Genomic DNA, 17,862 nt, shown 5'->3' on the forward strand with positions numbered 1-17,862 from the left:
ATATAGAGAATAGTCATACAAAATCTGCAGAGCAACTACTGGTAGAAATATCATACTATAAGGAACAGACCACTATTTTTCCACACAAAGATCTGTTCTTGCCTGAGCTTAGACGAGTTGATGCTTACCTGTCTGGTCTTTGTGCATGCGCTCAGTCACGCACAACGACCAAAGATGTTGTTAGCATTTGGCCTCACCCAGCATATTCAGCTCCAAACGGGGTGAAGTAAGAAGCGACCGAGCTCTCTTCCATGGGCACGTGCGCAGACCAGACGTACGTATCAACTCGTCTAAGCTCAGGTAAGAACTTATCTCATTATGGAAAAACGGTGGCCTGTTCCTTTAACCCACTACAGTGTTCAAATATTTTTTTTTTTATTATCATATAATCATGAAATGAGCCAAGAATCCCTCTTTGCTGTTTCGATGCCACAATCCAAACGCAAACCTTGTCCAACACTGCCCTCTTTCGACCATAATGTGACACAGTTGTGGGCAGTCCACCCCAGCACAGTGCGTATCCTGCTAACCGTGTGCAGACCATAGAAAGACCGGTGCAGACGGGTTAGCAGCCGGGTTAGCAGCTTCTGCTTTTCATCCATTTTACTTAGCTTAGCTTAGCTTCACGAGCTAACACTGGCTCGTAGGGTTTACCGCGGCTCAGAGATGGATGACGGTGACGAGCCGGGGCTAGTCCTCTCGCACAACACCTCTTCAGGCTCAAAGTCCGGCGGAGACAAGATGTTTTCTCTAAAAAAGTGGAATGCTGTAGCCATGTGGAGCTGGGACGTAGAATGTGACACTTGTGCCATTTGTCGAGTTCAAGTAATGGGTGAGTCTAAAAATGACAGCTTGGTTAGCTTTGCCCGGCTAGTGGCTAAGTTAGCTAACATGACAACTACACAGCTAAGGCTCTGTCACGTTATTCCTTTTAATACTTGCGTGGATTATTTAAAACATGTCTTTGGTCTTATTTCCAGACGCCTGTCTCCGATGCCAGGCTGAAAATAAACAAGAGGACTGTGTTGGTGAGTGCACACATCCAACCTATATTTACATTAGCTGATGAGTTGCTCTGAAAACTAAACATCAGCTGTTGTACTGCAAAGCTAGCCTATCCTTGCTAGTAAATTATGCATTATACACTGAGGGAATGAATAGCTTTTTAGTAAATGCGATTACATTACATTGTGTATACTGGAATCAAGTTCTCTTCACAATGCACATTTTTATTTTTTCTTGAAGTTACTGTTAAGGACCTGTATGAAAATGAAATATGTGTTGACAGTAGTAGAGTGAAATATGAACTGCCAAACTAATCACTTCAGTGGACATTATGCCACCTGAATGATTTCAGTCATTGCGATTTGCTAATTGCGATCATTAATCATTAATCTGTCAAAGCATTGATCCTGTGATAAAATGATTGCACACAACAGATCTTAAAGGAATAGTTCACCGTTTTTACATACTGAGATATGTTCTTACATGAGCTTAGACGAGCTGTCTGGTCTTTGTGTGTGCCCTCAGTCACGCAAAAAGACCAAAGATGTTGTTAGCATTTGGCCTCTCCCAATGTATTCCTGTAGCTCCAAATAGGGTAGAGTGTTGGAAGCTACCACGCTCCTCCACATTCACGCACTAAAACCAGACAGGTACGTATCAACTCGTCTAAGCTCAGGTAAGAACATATCACAGAATGGAAGAACTGTGTGCCCTCAGTCAAGCAAAAAGACCAAAGATGTTGTTAGCATTTGGCCTCTCCCAATGTATTCCTATAGCTCCAAATAGGGTAGAGTGTTGGAAGCTACCACGCTCCTCCACATTCACGCACAAAAACCAGACAGGTACGTATCAACTCGTCAAAGCTCAGGTAAGAACATATCACAGTATGGAAGAACTGTGTGCCCTCAGTCAAGCAAAAAGACCAAAGATGTTGTTAGCGTTGGCCTCTCCCAGTATATTCCTATGGCTCCAAACAGGGTGAAGTTAGAAGCGAACAAAGACCAGACAGGTACGCATCAACTCGTCAAAGCTCAGGTAAGAACATATCTCAGTATGGAAAAACGGTGAACTATTCCTTTAAAACTCTTTCAAGTACTCCAAAATTCACCCCCTGATCTCCATGTCACCAGGCAAACTCTCCTGCTTTATAAAATCTTGCTCTCTGTGGCGTTTGTTTACACATTGTCCCATTTATTTTTCAGTTGTTTGGGGAGAATGCAACCACTCTTTTCACAACTGCTGCATGTCTCTGTGGGTGAAGCAGAACAACCGTTGCCCTCTCTGCCAGCAGGACTGGGTCGTTCAGAGAATTGGAAAATAAGCTGTCGCTGGTGATCTGCCCCCCCTGTCCGGATCTGAATGACCCCATAGACTTGATATTGAATTGATGCATCAGCAGAGTCACCGACACTACCAACTCTCCACCTATGTTTATCTGCATGTTTCTGGACTTTTTGTGGAGAATGGACTTAAACACACAAGCACCGCGGACTGGTCAGAAGCTGAACTGACTGGAAATTATGGATTTTTACAAGAGGTGAAATAGTTGCAGCAGTGTTTGTGTTCCCATGTGAGCTTTACAAGGTTGATCTTTTGTTTTGTTTTCCAGTGGTGAGTGTGTAAAAATAAAAGAGTGCGATGTTGTTAATCTGTTTACTTCATTTTCATTTCAAAGACCCATCCATATTGAGTAATCTGCAATGCAGCATGATTAGAAAGGCACAGTTTCTCTCACACACAAAAGGCTCAGTGTTGCCAGATGAAAATCACAGTTTCTAGTCAAATTACCACTTAAAATCTGCCCATATATTATTGTAGTAATAAATGTCGACTGTGGTAAGAGTGAAGCAAGAGACACTTGTGGGTGATGTGTCAGACAAAGAGCGGTTCAGAAGCCCCTTTATGAGAGATCAACAGGCTGGTTTGTATCTTGAGGCCGTCCTCCCATGGACCAATCACCTTCAGGAGGAGCGATAAGGGGCTGGTGCAATGTGATTTGGGCAGCTCCAATGGAAGCCCCCACGACCCGGAAACAAGACGAGAGGAAGAGGATGGATGGATGTTGCTTTTCATGAGCGCCATACATGATTAATTTATTATTTTTATTGTTGTAAAGAATCTTCCAATCGTCCAATAAAAAAAGCAAACCAATAGAGAAACATAATGAAAGTGATGTAAAATGAAAAGGCTTCAAGCAGTAACAAATTGATTTAAAATGTTGGCCCTGAAAAGATAATTTGGTTTGTCATGGTTTTACCACATGGTACTGGCAGTCCAGTCAGTGTGCACTTTGCATTTCTAAATAAAGACCTCACAAAGCCTCTTAAGTTCAAACCACATAAGTTGCTTTCCCTGGTGCTGTCTGCAAATCAGTATCCAAGACACTTAGCCTCCTACAAATCCCTGAGGACTGGCTGTTCACATAACAGGACTCGGGAGGGAGCGTGGTGACCTGAGCTGTGCATGTCTGCGCTCTTGAAAATTGATGCATCAATGAACCTTCATGTACACAACAGGAAACATCCATCATGGATGACCTGGGGGTGCTGGACAACCTGGTGGCGAACACTACCTTCTTGATGGCTCAGCAGACTGACCGGTGTGCAATGAGGAAACGCAGGCTCAGCCTCTCACTGCCCAAACCAAAGAATCCTCCAGAAGCTACAGTAAAGCAGTTCGAGTCGCTGTGTGAGCAGCAGCCCATAGGAAAAAGGCTGTTTCAGCAGTTTCTCCTCACCTTTGACCCACAGTACATCGCAATTGCAAGGTTCCTGGAGGAGCTGAGTGTCTGGGACTACGCTGACAGTGAAAAGCGCAGTATTGTCCAGAGGAGAATCATGAAAAAGTTAAGTCAAACGAACTCATGTACTTTTCTGTCATTTTTAACTGGAGATGAGGCTGAAGCTTTGGAACATCTTTCTCAAGAGAACTTTAAAGAAGTTATCAGCACATTAAAAAAATGCACAATTGAATTCTTGAAAGGGAAGCCTTTTTCGGAATATCTGGATAGCCCTTTTTACTACAAGTTTCTTCAATGGAAAGAGTATGAAAAACAAACAATCAGTGACAAATATTTCTATGAGTTCAGAATATTGGGGAAAGGAGGTTTTGGAGAGGTAAGTGTCTGACATTTCTGATTGTGTGTGTTGACATTCTATGCATAAGCAACAGCATAATGTTTTGCCCCACAGGTCTGTGCAGTGCAGGTGAAACACACTGGCCAGATGTATGCCTGCAAGAAGCTTCACAAAAGATGCCTCAAAAAGAAAAGTGGTGAACGCCTGGCCCTTCTGGAGAAGCAGATCTTAGAGAAAGTCAACAGTCTGTTTGTTGTAAATCTTGCTTATGCCTATGAGAACAAGACCCACTTGTGCCTAGTCATGGACCTGATGAACGGAGGAGACCTCAAGTTTCATATCTATCATCTCGGGACGCGGGGCCTTCGAATGGACCGTGTTGTTTACTACTCCGCTCAGATCACATGTGGGATCCAGCATCTGCACGCCCTGGACATTGTGTACCGTGACATGAAGCCAGAGAACGTTCTCCTGGATGCAAAAGGGCAGTGTCGACTCTCTGACCTTGGCCTCGCCGTGGAACTGCCAAAGGGTAAAACTGTTTTCCAAAAGGTTAGTGTGGTGACCTGTGGGCAGCTTAACCTACACTTACTGAACACGAGCTCTACGCACTAATTGACAGCTTTGTAAGAGACATTGGCCCTTTGCATCAGTGGCTTCAGGTCCACCTTTAACTCATCACGACAAGCCATAAAACAAATATTATAGATATCTATTTCATTTTACAGTAAAAACCCGTTGACCCTGACATAGTTTAATATCTAACTAGAGAACAGTTCATTTGACTCAAGCAGTGATCATTTATAATGCTACCTATCTTGTTTCATTATTTGTCATTGGTGGGCAATTGCAAACAAGCCTAAACAGACCTACACAGATAATAAAGGGGTCTGAACCTCTAATCTGAAGTCAAGAAAGCGTGGCCATGTGTGTCTTGTCTAATCTTGTTAAAAGGTGATTGACCTGAGGCGTAGCCCGAGAAATCTGCAACGATTGTTCTCCTTCACCAGTAGCAAAGGCTTTGACCCAATAGAGTGTTCGCTGAGAGCAGAGGCAGAGGGAATAGCCAAGACCACACCTCGTGATGAATATATTATGTGAAAGCTGGAGATGGTCTGCAGCAGGAAAGGAAAGATTTAGTTGAGAGGATTTGCATGTGACATTAATATATTGTTTTTATTATTCTATTACACTGCCTGACCAAAGAAAGGTCTACGTTCAGCAACACTGTGTGCCCAAAGAATGAGATCAGCTGAACATCCTGAACATTAATGACCAGGTATTCCATCAATGGATTTCTTCTTCCCTGATGGCGTGGGCATAATCTAAGATGACAATGCCAGGATTCATCGGGCTGACCATTGACGTGTGACCATTTTCGGGGGGGGGGCGACTTTTTATTGGTCAGACAGTCCATCACTGTACCAAACTGTGCTGTGAGCAGTGGTGGAGGAAGTACGTTGTCTAAGATGCAAATTAGCTCATGGCTACAATCCAGCATGGCGGGTTTACATGCAAGTTGTCATTTTTATGCTCACTACTGCCACCTCAGGTCTTACACGTAACTGCAGTCTCTATATTAAGCTCGTGCATGACGGCACTTCGGACCGAAGTAACAACTTTTTGAGTGACAGTGAAGGATTTTAGAGGCAGTTGTGGTGAACAGGTCTGAGCTCATTCTACACATTAGGACATTGTTGAAACATGTAGGGGGAGGAAAATACATAATTTTTAAGCTCCGTATAGTCCCTTTAACATGCACAATTTAGTATTTGTATCAGATGAAAAGTATAAAAGCATCCACTTTCAAATATTTAAAAGTATGATAAAAGTATAATGTATGTGTAGGCACAGTTGAAAACTATAGAGTACATATGACGGTTATAGAACCTTTGTCTATGACATATACTGCATTAAAAAAGTAAAAGTATTTGACACGGATTTTGAACACTTTTGAAAGAGAGCTGCTCAAGAGCCGCTGGTGTTTTCTGACTCTTTTATTGTGATGTTTCTGATCAGAACACTTTACAGCAGCTTTCAGATTCACCTGTTGCGTGTCTACACAGAGATCACTGCAAAAATAGATTGCAATTACAGTAAACCATAATTCAAAATGCTTCTACTTTAATTCAGTTCAAATGTAATGGAGTATAAAGGTCGGACACATCCTCTAAAATGTAGTGAAGAAAGAGTTCCTGCCCACCACTGGCTTTAACTATGCGCTGGTATGCGTTTATATCTCAGTGTTGCTTCCTCTCTGTCCCTGTCCTGTCAGGCCGGGACCACAGGCTACATGGCACCTGAGATCCTGAAGCAGGAGTATTACCGCACGTCCGTGGACTGGTGGGCCCTGGGCTGCAGCATCTATGAGATGGTGGCTGCGCGACTGCCTTTCAAGGACTTCAGGGAAAAGGTGCATAACACTGAAGTGACGCGACGCACTCTTGAGGACAGCTGCAAGTTCGAACACAAAAACTTTGATGACTCCACCAAAGATATCATCATCCGCTTACTGAAGAAGAAGACTGAGTATCGCCTCGGCTGCAAGTAAGATAAAAACTGTATCTAATATTGTGATTATACAATGTTATACAAGTAAGCTTCCAATGTCAGATGAACCTCGGCCTCTTGCCAAAATTGCGTCACCTAATACTGCAGTAATTTGGAAGTATACTGTGCATACTGTAAATATAAACAGTGACACGACTAAACTCCTTATGTTGCAGAAGTGAAGATGATCTGCGGAAACACGCTTTCTTCAAGGATATCAACTTTCGTCATCTGGAGGCGGGGCTGGTGAAACCTCCCTGGGTGCCAAAGTCCAATGTAGTTTATGCCAAGGATATGAGTGAGTTCAAAGACATCTCGGAGGAAGAGGATGTGGCACTTGATGCAAAGGATGAGAAATTCTTCAAAGAGTTCAGCACAGGCGCTGTGCCAACCCGGTGGCAGAGGGAGATGATCGAGAGTGGAGTGTTTGATGAACTGAACTGCTTCCAAAGAAATGGACATGGATACGAGACGGCGAAATCCAGAACATGTGTCATTATGTAATCACTGAGCACTGGCAGTGCGGCACATGAACTAAGTGCATTTCACACAATTCAAAATATCTCAAACTTCAAAGTGTCACATGTGATCCGTAACTTTTAACAGCACACTCTTTATAGAGGACATTGTAGTGGCAGCTTCATTCTTAGTCCTCTATTCCTGGTGAGACAACAGTCCTGCAGTGTTCAGAGTTTCCATTACATCACTGCCTGTCTGGCATATCAAAGTGTTGACATGTGTTTGTAAACACGCAGCATTGTTGTGGCACTGGCATCATAATTATTATCACTATTTGCAGCTCTACGCCACGCTGACTGATAAGACTAGGGGTCATTGTGTGCCATGAATGCCTTTTGCTCATGTGAGTGGATGATCTAATGTGTCTTCAGTGCTAATCCATGCAGTAGTAGACCTTCACCACTAGGTGCCGCCATAGACCATTTAAGTGCATTTCAATCTGCTCATGATGTGGCTCTTTACAAGCACAGCATGCGTTTGAACAAGGAGATGAAAGGGGACACATTTCACTATTTATATTATTTCCACTTCATCTCGTGGACTTTGAGTTGGTTTTCTCCAAAAACTGCTAAGTGTGATAATTATTCACATAGGTCTCTTTTTGGCAGTAAACCACAGTATAGATATATATTTTAATACATTTCACAAGATCAGTGCCTATCCAAATATGGAGTGGACTTACTTCTACCAATGAGCAGGAATGTTCTGACCAAGACTTGATGATAAACAAAACTTTGGGTTTATTTTTGAAAATGGAGAGTGCCTGTGAAAGCCATTTTGCAAGAACATGAGTATTTTTGTATAATGTACGTTACTAGTGTTGAAATAAAATAAATGTCTTTTGTCTGAGGTTTGACCACGGCTTGTTAACGACTGAGTCTCAGTGATGACATGAATGTTTCAGGTGACAGCTCCACTGCTATTTTGATGATCCTCTTGTTGGTCGTCTCAAACCACAGATGTCATCTGTCATCAGCTGTCGTAGTGTCCGGGGTCAGCCCAAAATCACACGTAACCACAAGTATACATCTGTAATGTCAGCCTGATCTCTAATTGTATCACTCAGTGAATCATTCAAACCCTCAGACACATTTGGGCTATCAGGGACACATAAACATGTGCTGCTCTAACTCCACTGATGGCTGACCTTACAAGCCTGAGAAGTGCTTCCATTCACGCTCCACTGTCATGAGATTAGAGGCTGCTTCAGATAGAAATCCAAGACGCAACCTGATCATGAAGGCTTGAGAAGGGCAGTGGGAAGTCCACTGTGGATGATGTGATGACAGGACAAGCTCGGCAGCAGGTCTGCAGAACATGTTTTTAGCAGGCGCCTACAAGAGTCTGCCAGGGTTTAGTTCCCCGCGGCCCATCGCTCTAACTGCCCCTCACCACATAAACATCATGAACATTTGTGCAGGAACTCTTGCTTTCACTTCCCTTTGCATTTTTCTGCTTCCACTTTTAAGCAGCCAAAGCCACAGACAAGCCCAGCTTCTAAATACACGCCTCCACACACACAATCTTATTTCCTCTGAGCGCGGGCACGGGGCTTTGCAGATCAAAGCAGCCGGCTGTAATTTAGTATCTGCGTTTGTTACATGCCCATGCTCTGGATTCACTTCAAAGGCATGTGTCACACATTAGTTTGGCCTCGCATCCTCAGCTCCTATCACTGCACTCATGTAGTGGCTGAGCCTCCTCTGGCTGCATTCAGCTGTCCCTGCTCCCGAACCACACAGATTAGCAGCTGTGCAGCAGTAAAAGTGAAAGTTTCCCTGATTGGTCAGTCAGCGTGCATGGGTGTGCCGGCACCAGTCTATGACCATTGGATAGGTGAGAACGTGGTGAGACAGAGAGGCCATTGTGTGCAAAGTAAGAGTCAGTCATGAGGGAGAAGAGGTGCACTGCTGCCATCCTGTGTGCAGGATTAGATTCACATCCCGGGTCATTTGTCCAGCCTATGACCTCACTATGAATATAAATAAATGCAGATAAAACAACATCAATATGGACTGGAGAAACTGGCAATTCATCAAAATTATACCATGGTCTGGGTGAATACTCGATTCTGATTGGCTGGAAGCTGTCTGGGTAAATACTTAATTCTGATTGGCCGGCCATTAAAAAGTGATAATGTACACCCAACCTGGCATAATTTACTGATAAATCACATTCTATATCACTCCACTGCAGCTGTTTCCATAGTAACGCTAAACAATTGAGCTGGAACTACTTTCAGGTAAAACTGATTAAAAAGTAAAATAACTCAACAGAACTTAACAAAAAAAATATGAAAAAACAGGCTCCAGTGAACAGTTTCAGTTGGCGGGACCATGGTGTAAATGGGATAATGCATGACGAGGTGTCCATGATCAGAATAGCTGTTATTTCTGATAATGGACACCTCGTCGTGCATTTTCCCTTACTTACTTACAGGCTGTTCAGATACTTCCCTTACTTACAGGCTGGTCAGATACTTCTTCTAATACTTTCAGGGATTAAACATGTTTATTTTTATCAGATTACAAATCATTGGCCTTTTATTGATTACATTAGATATGCAATTTGAGTTTCAGAAAAAGGTCATTATCATGGGGTTCTTGAATTCAATGCACTCAATTCAGAGCCACCCACCATGTTTTCCTTTCGATTCGGGGTCTGCCGCTGCGACCCTCGAGCTGTTTAGTTTTGGGGGTTAACTTGCTGCTCTAAGCGTCATTGCTAGAATTCTTAACATTTCCACAAATAAGTGAATTCCTGCCGGGCGCTCCAACAGAAACAGAGCTGGTGAATGTGCGCACACAGAGAGGCCCATGGGCAGTTTCCATGTGTTCCTCTCTGAGCCCCTGCGCTGCCAGGACCAGCGCTGCGCTCCGGACACCGCTCCTCTGGACACTAATCCGCTTGTAAACAGTTCCCCTCCACTCTTTCCTGACCATTTTTGGCGAAAGGCTCGGCTAAAGTCATCTGTCTGTGTAATTTAGTGTCATATTCAGCTTTAGCGAGGGGGGAACGCAGCCCGAGGAGTAGAAGTAATCCTCCGATATGATTTTTAATGAGATTATCATTTGACTCGTCGTATGTTTATATGAACAACACGAACTTGGACTGAACACGGGAAACTGTCTTATTACCACGAGTGCCGGAAAATATATGGAGTATAAAGCACTTGCTCTATAATTCTGTATTGTAATAAATGTCGTTCATGTTCAGTGTAGACCACCCAGGTGACGGGGCCTTCACCGAGTTCTCCTGTTCGGCTTTACCCAAATCTAAAAGCTTTCTTGACTGGAGATAACAGACTATAGGCCGGTGTAACGCCTCATTTGAAAGCTAAGATCTTCAAAACTGATATAAATTGATCTTTTTCCTTGCGTTGTTGCCGTTTTTGTTTTTTCATTGCTTTTTTTTTCCACTCTTTTGTAACATTTTTGTAGATAGTTTATTGTATGTTTTATTCTTTCTGCTGTTGTTTTTATTATTCTTACTTGTTGATGTTGTCTTGCTTTTATTGTTTGCTGCTGTACTGCACTATCCCTGTCATTTGTGTTTCATCTCTCCCTTTATTTTGCTTGTGTGCTTCACTGTTGTACTCTCTCCCTACAACGTATACATTGATTTATTACTGCTTTATATTTAACCCTGTAGGTTGCCTTCTGTATTTATTTGTTAAAGGAGGGGTATTATGCAAAATCAACTTTTTCAAGCTTTACATTATGTTATTATGTCATTCCCTCATTAAAAACATGCCTGAAGTGTTGCCTTGGCACATTCACGTATGTTTGAGTAATCTGTAAAAACTCTGATGGCAGCCATTTTAGGGATAGGTTTGCCTGAGTCCTCCTAGGAACGCCCCCACCTCCTGGAGACGCCTCCGAGCTTTCGTCGCCAGCCGAGAAACCAACCACTGCTCCTCAGCAGAACCCCCTCCCCACTGATGCCACAGACAGCATGTGGAGCGGGCGTGTCGGAAAGGGTCAGAGGTTCTTAAAGAGACAGAGGCCTATTTCAAGACATTCGCTACAGCCATTTTGAAAGAGCAACTTTATACAAGGCAGTTTTTCTTTACTGCATTTACAGACCAACAGAAGGTTTCGTCATCATTGTAGTGTGATATAGACTCGTGCTATGTTATTGAAAAAAGCATAATACCCCCTCTTTAACAAAATTTGATAATTTATATAATTTAGTTTTGTTGATATTGAGGTCCGTTTTGTAAAAGGGAATCCCAAAGGACTACAGATGAAAGCCTTTTGGCTAATTCTGGCATATCATACAATTGCACTGTTGGTTGATATGCACTGTCCTATAATAATAAATGAAAAAATAACATTTTAGTCACTTTAGTCGCATTAATCGTTTTGTAAAGTAACATGTGCAAAACTACGTGCAATAATCTCTGCATCAGTGCCACTTTATTCCCTTGACAACCTGCACTAGAACTGTAAACTTTGCACTATTATATTTTTATTTATTCTTATTTCCGTATTGTTATAATTCTGCCCCTTAAGATTTTTGCTTTTACTTATTGTATTGTATATGTACAGATACCTCACAACCATCATACCATCACAAGAAGCTTTTAGATTTGGGTAAAGCAATGCACTCGGTTAAAGTTGGGGTAGGAAGTTAATGTTGCCTATTTGCTGAATGGTCTCCTTGCTCTTCACCCTCTTTCACATTATACTGACCTGTCTAGTAAAGCTTGTAGGCCAGTAAAGTAAAGATATTACTGCGCAGATTTAGAACTACTCCTGGTATTACTACGCCTTACAATATAGTTCCCCTTTTTTATCACGTAACCATATTTAAATAGGGAAAACGTGGAAGAGCTTGGTAGCTTCTATCTTCATCTCGTGCTGTGTTTACGTGACTAAGGGCGCGCGTGAAGACCAGACAGGTACAAATGAACTCATCTAAGCTCAGGAAAGAACATAGTAGTCTGTAAAAACGGTGGCCTATTCCTTTAACCAGACAAGGGGATGATGCTCATTGTTGCTATGGTTCTGTTTGGGAGCTTATAAATGATAAGTATGATGAGTAATAAGTGTTTTTTGCTGGTCATTGTATGAAGTTACCACAAATACCAAGCTTATTACAAAATGCAGTTTTATTACGAAATGAAGTGACAGTATGGCCTGTATGACATACTGCAAATACTTTTATAGGTTCGTGCGCTGTTCACCTGTCGCCAAGAACAAAACTTCTCTCCCGGCAGCACAAAATCCAGAGGAAGCCACTTCCATTTGGGAAAGTTACTGCATCCTGAAATGTGAGTCGGCTGAGGTTTAAAGTGTGTGATGTTCGTGCCCTTCCAGCGCAGAGCAGGATATCAAACAGAGGGATGAAAGCACAGAGTCCGGTATCAATGTCAGGGAAGACTTCTCACACACAAAGGGAAAACTACAGGCCGCAGGTGGGAATGCAATCGTCTGCATTTGGAGGAAGTGTTGAATCAGCGTCTGATAATGAGAAATAAGTTCCACATTTAACCTAAGAAACTTCCATAAATGTCTGAGTTTACAATATATTAGGGCTGGATGATATGGACGATATGGCAAAACAATGTGTAACAATTTTTTTTTCCTCATATTAATCGATTTTCAATTTGATTAGATTTTTTTCATAATAAAAAATCTGCTTGAAAAAAGTGGCAATTGAGTGACTAAAGAGCGGCAACAACACAACTGAGGAGTGATGAAAAAGCATAAAAGCCACAAAATAGTGACAAAAACTGACAAAAAACAAGACAAAAAAAGGAATGAAAAAAGAGAATGAAAAAGCAACAAAAACACGATAAAAAAGCACAACCAAAAAAGTGGAAAAAAGCCACAGAAAAGCCACATGAAGTAACTAAAAAGTAAAACATGACCAAAAGCAACAAAAAAAGCAATGAAAAAGTGACAAACAGACACTAAAACACAACAAAAACGTTTTAAAAATGTGATAAAAACACACTGACAATGCAACAAAAAAATAGCCATCAGTTGAGCAGGTCTTAGCTTTCAAATGAGCCGTTACACTGGCCAAGACGCTTTTTGAGTTGGGTAAAGCCAAACTGGAAAAAATGCACTTGGTTTAAGTGGGGGGTAAGACATGACGATTATAAAGTCCCATGACAAATATTGAGATTTACTAAAGTAGGGATTGCAATTTCCATTACATTTTTTATTAAAGGGATATTTCAGGATTTTTGACATAGAGCCTCATTTCCTACTTGACTAGAGTGTTGTTGATTTCCTGGAGATATAGATATAATTTTTTAATTCATGCAGTCCTTATGTTTGAAGAGTTTAGTGGCTAGTGCTAGGCTAGTGCTAGGCTAGTGCATGTCTACGGTAACTAGTAGCCTGCATTAAAAACCTCTTCAAAATCATGGGGTAGTCCTCCAAACGTTGCCATATCTGATTTGTAGAAAGCTCCTTAGTGAATTCCACATGTAGTAATGTCGGCCGCAGGTAAATACACTGCTGTAGATCTGGCAACCGAGCAGATCACTCCGCCGCTGCGTAGCTTACAACCAGGAAGCTGATGCTGCTCAAATATAAGTTCTTTTAAATGCAAAATGGTTTTATTTAAAAACGTATTCAGTCAACACAGACATTTATATCTGTAGTCTGGTGTTATAAATGATTTGCCTCAGGTGCACTGTGCTTGGGTCAGACTGTTTTTAATGCAGGCTACTAGTTACCATAGACATACGCTAGCCTAGCACTAGCCTAGCACTAGCCTAGCACTACTAAACTCTTCAGCTGTAAGGACTGCATGAATTAAAAAATATCTATATCTCCAGAAATCGACAACACTCTGGATAACTAGGAAATGAGGCCCTATGTCAAAAATCCTGAAATATCCCTTTAATTGCTCAGTCTTATGCCAAAGGTGGACAAAACACATTTGTTCCACCACTTGAAAAAAAAAATCAGGTGTACGGCCTTTAAGAAGTTCTGAGGCAGGTAAAACTGCCATGGCTCTTCAGGGCTGGTTGTGTTTGACACAAAAACAGAAACTCTAGCTTAAACGGTGTAACTTTCTTAAAGTGAGATTTAATTAGCCGGTAAAGCATTCTTTGTTAGCAGTGTAATATGACTGTCAGTTGGCGCAGCGGCCAGTCTGGACTTGATCCAAGTCCATTGTGAGGGCCATAACCTGCCTCTTTCAGTCTGTCACTTCCCCTAAACTCTGTATATTGTGTTATGCGCCTCGCTCCGGTCACACAATCCCATAGACATCTGGGCTGTGTTGATTTACGACCGCTAATGGCCGACGCTGTGCTCAAAGCTGCATGTGTGTGTACAGACTAACCACCACTTGTTTAATGCCAGAGGTCTGCGGAGAGACGGCGTCTTCACTCGCGGTGCTGTGGTACCCCTTTGAGCTACTCCTCTGACGGGCTCGCTCACAGATGCGGGGCAGGACGGAGCAGAGATGTAATCACATTCCTGGCAGCACCGGTCTTTGAAACTGATGCAGTCTTCTCTCTTCATTAGGCATTAGGCACTTCACCCGGCCAAAAAGTAACAGCTGCGGAGTCTATAAAAGGAAAGAGGAGGCTAATTGAGTGAGAGATTATAGGAGAATTGCCTCAACAAGGGGATCGGCAGGTTTTTCAAACTCCTCCTCGCACAGACTGGACAAATGGACAATGCTTCGAGAAGTTTCTGAATGAAAATGTTAGTGCAGAGTTACATTAAATCTGTCATCACAATCTCACTGTACAAGATCCTTATTCCAGTGGTTTCAAGGGTGTTTTAGCAAAGTTTCTGTAAAGGAAAAAATAACTAATTCTTACATTATAGCCTTATTTCCTGCAAAAACTGCGGATTCTTTTACATTTAGCCACAGTACACCCAACATTTCAAGAACTGACTGATTATTTGCGCAACATGATGTCAAAGTACAATGAAAAGTCTGTGAATTATGTTTCTTGAGGCCTTACAGATACATCAGGCTTAATCTTGTTTATCTTCCCAGGACCTTATGTTTTGGTAAAGCCCGTTGTGCCCCCAAAATTAAATATGGGCACCATTTACCAAGAGGTTTATCAGTGAAACCAAATGTAAAAAGCCAAGTGAAGATTCCTTTTTTAAACCAGTATTTTATGTTAGTTTGTGGTGCAAAATATATGACAGTAATTAAATCGCATTATGAATACTCAGTTCTGATTGGCTTGTGCGTTAAAACTGTATAATGCACAGTTATGGTGCATTCATGTGGACTGGGGAGCTGAGATGTGACATCATTGTCCCCAGTTGGTTTGTGTTCATGTGGTTTTCATGTGGGAAAGTGGGGATTCTGATATCATTTGATGTTTTAAAAAATCCATCCATCCATCCATCCATCCAACCAACCAGATCGATACACAGTCAGCTGCAGAAGTCGGGAAGCTTGTTTTGACCCGAGCGAGCGTTCAGGTAAATTCCACAACTGGGGAAGTCGTTCGCCCGAGTTCCCGAGGACCACATGAACGCACCATTGATCACTCCACTGCAGCTGTTTCCATAGTAACGACAAAGTGGATTGGATGATCAGCAAAACCCGTAACAAAATGACAATCTAAAACAAAAGTTTTATTTTTGGGAAGCTCATTTCAAATATTTTGCAGACATTTTTTAAAACAAGCTAATAGTCTGTTCTGAACTAGCCAAGTCCAATAGAGCATTTCTACCAGTTTTGGCCTAAGCTTTTCCGCTAAAGTGCATTTAATTTTCTCTACATTTCTCCACAGTTAACTCCTGTTGGCATGTTTGGCCCTAGTTTTCATTGGCTTTAGAGTTTGGCAAATTGCGCCCTGAATGCTGAACCACTTACTCACTCCTTCTGCGTCACTTGACAGATAAACGCAGCTCGCATACATCAGCTGTTGTGGTATGCCAGGCTGCACGCCGCCACCATGACATAGGAATTAACTGGCTTTTAGCGTGCAGCCCACAGTTTACGTTACGCCTAATGTTCCTCTAAATAAGACCGCTAATTATTGAGGCATTTTCTAACACGCGTCGTCAGTGTGTGTCGCTCTTCGCCAAACCGTCTTCTTCAAGCGCCATGAGAGTTTTGTGGTCATGGTAGTTTGTCTATTGAAAAAGGTTTTGCATAACTCAAGCTGCCACTGTGGGCCAACCCGACCGCCGTGTTTTTAGAGGTAGGGGAAGCCGAGGTACCCGGAGGAAACCCCGCGCAGACACGGGGAGAACGTGCAAACTCCAGTGTGGCTTAGCTGTGAGTCTTGCCCGGATACCTCCTTGTTTGCCCCTTTTTTGTTTCCTGTAGCTCCTCTTGTGACGCCTCCACTGTGCTGCAGGTGTGGCTGGGCTCTTGGTGAGATGATCAAGAGTGTCCACAAAATTATTTTATTTCCTTACACCGCAAAGTGACATACCGCCACCTTAATGTGGTGAAGGGTTTGAGCGCCCAAATGATCCTGGGGGCTCTGTTGTCGGGGGCTTCGTGCCCCTGGTAGGGTCTCCCATGGCAAACAGGTCCTAGGTGATGGGTCAGACAAAGAGCGGAGACCAGCAGGCCCGTTTAATCATGAGGTCGTCCTTCTATGGACCCACCACCTGCAGGAGGAGCCATAGGGGCTGGTGCAATGTGAACAAGATGGACGGACGGACGGACGGACGGACATTTCGGGCCCTTCATCAGACATGAGGGGAGGACTCTTGGTGCCTCTTTAGTGTTCCAGTAGAAGAAATCTGTGGTTTTGTAGCTTTCAAATGCCGCTCAAAGACCTTAAGATCATCTGATAGCAGAACCACAAAAAACACGGTGAAGATGTACAAAAGCATCTTAAAACAATGTGGAACATCCTTTTACAAAGACGGGTGGCACAGAAATTCTAAGCAGTAGTTTTAAACTAACTACTGACATAGAAATAGCAAAAATGCACAGTGGATCAAGTCACAGTGACATAAGCATCCTGACTGTATCAGAATGTCATTGCACCCATGTATAGACGGAAAAAAATCTGTTAAAACCCTCCACTTAAAGGGAGGGTTTGGTAATATGACTGTGGCCCCACATCATGGAGATGGGTCCCCGAGCGCCAGGCCATGCTGGCAGCTCACTGCTCCTTCAGGTCGCCCCATGCGACATTGAGGATGGGTCAAATGCAGAGAACTGATTTCTCTGCAGAGATTTCTCTACAGAGATTAATTAAGTATAACTTAGGGACCATCTCTGGTGATGTGTTGGTCTGAAGGCCGCATTAGGCCCCCGGGCCTTACTTTGGACACCCCTGGTTAAGACAATGTCAAAGCCAAGGTTATAAATCATTAATGAAAAGTGGCTTCTGATCTAAATGTTAAAACACATTCAGTTTTTTTCTGCATATTGCGGTTTGGACACATCTAATGGCCACTAAACATCATCTAATCATTTGTTCATTATGGAGAAACTTCAATGCCATGAAACGCCATAGTAGCTTCACCATTCCAGACCCGTTTCACAAGTGCACAAACACGCTCAGAACACAGTTGATGTGATTTCTTTTGGTGCAACCTGCCACTAAACACCTGTTTGGCGTTTGCTGCACAGACGCCCATAAGAGTTACTCGAACAGCTTCACTGAATATGTCGGACATCTAACTACGGGGCAACGTCATAGAGACCTAGACTACCATTTTCATCAGTACAACAACTGCAAACCCATTCCTCTGCACCACATCCTAATTTAGCTGATTTTGAACATTACAAAACCTATTGCCCA

At 42.6% G+C, this 17,862-nt stretch overlaps 3 protein-coding genes across 3 annotated transcripts in view; 2 read left to right on the top strand and 1 right to left on the bottom strand.

Annotated features, from left to right (window-relative positions):
• pid1 (phosphotyrosine interaction domain containing 1) overlaps window positions 1-17,862 on the bottom strand; it is a 262,313-nt gene that overhangs the window by 234,382 nt on the left and 10,069 nt on the right. The gene's annotated exons all lie outside the window — the stretch shown is intronic.
• Window positions 516-2,643, top strand: rnf7 (ring finger protein 7). The gene is made up of 3 exons (XM_079564387.1): window positions 516-832; window positions 981-1,028; window positions 2,208-2,643. Exons 1-3 carry the CDS (start codon window positions 667-669, stop codon window positions 2,324-2,326), a joined length of 333 nt encoding a protein of 110 aa, XP_079420513.1. The 5' UTR covers window positions 516-666; the 3' UTR covers window positions 2,327-2,643.
• grk7b (G protein-coupled receptor kinase 7b) lies at window positions 3,534-7,136 on the top strand (the record flags this gene model as incomplete). Its single annotated transcript, XM_079551654.1, has 4 exons — window positions 3,534-4,121; window positions 4,197-4,634; window positions 6,358-6,629; window positions 6,812-7,136. The coding sequence occupies 4 exons, from the start codon at window positions 3,534-3,536 to the stop codon at window positions 7,134-7,136; spliced, it is 1,623 nt and encodes a 540-aa protein (XP_079407780.1).

This window comes from Gobius niger (assembly GCF_951799975.1).
Source record: "Gobius niger genome assembly, chromosome: 1".
In the NCBI taxonomy this organism is placed as follows: domain Eukaryota; kingdom Metazoa; phylum Chordata; class Actinopteri; order Gobiiformes; family Gobiidae; genus Gobius; species Gobius niger.

Excerpts from the sequence above, each read along its gene's own strand:
- rnf7 (XM_079564387.1), top strand. The coding sequence starts at position 667 with ATGGATGACGGTGACGAGCCGGGGCTAGTCCTCTCGCACAACACCTCT. Across the intron at positions 833-980 it reads TTGTCGAGTTCAAGTAATGG|ACGCCTGTCTCCGATGCCAG; the intron begins GTGAGTCTAAAA and ends TCTTATTTCCAG. Across the intron at positions 1,029-2,207 it reads TAAACAAGAGGACTGTGTTG|TTGTTTGGGGAGAATGCAAC; the intron begins GTGAGTGCACAC and ends TTTATTTTTCAG.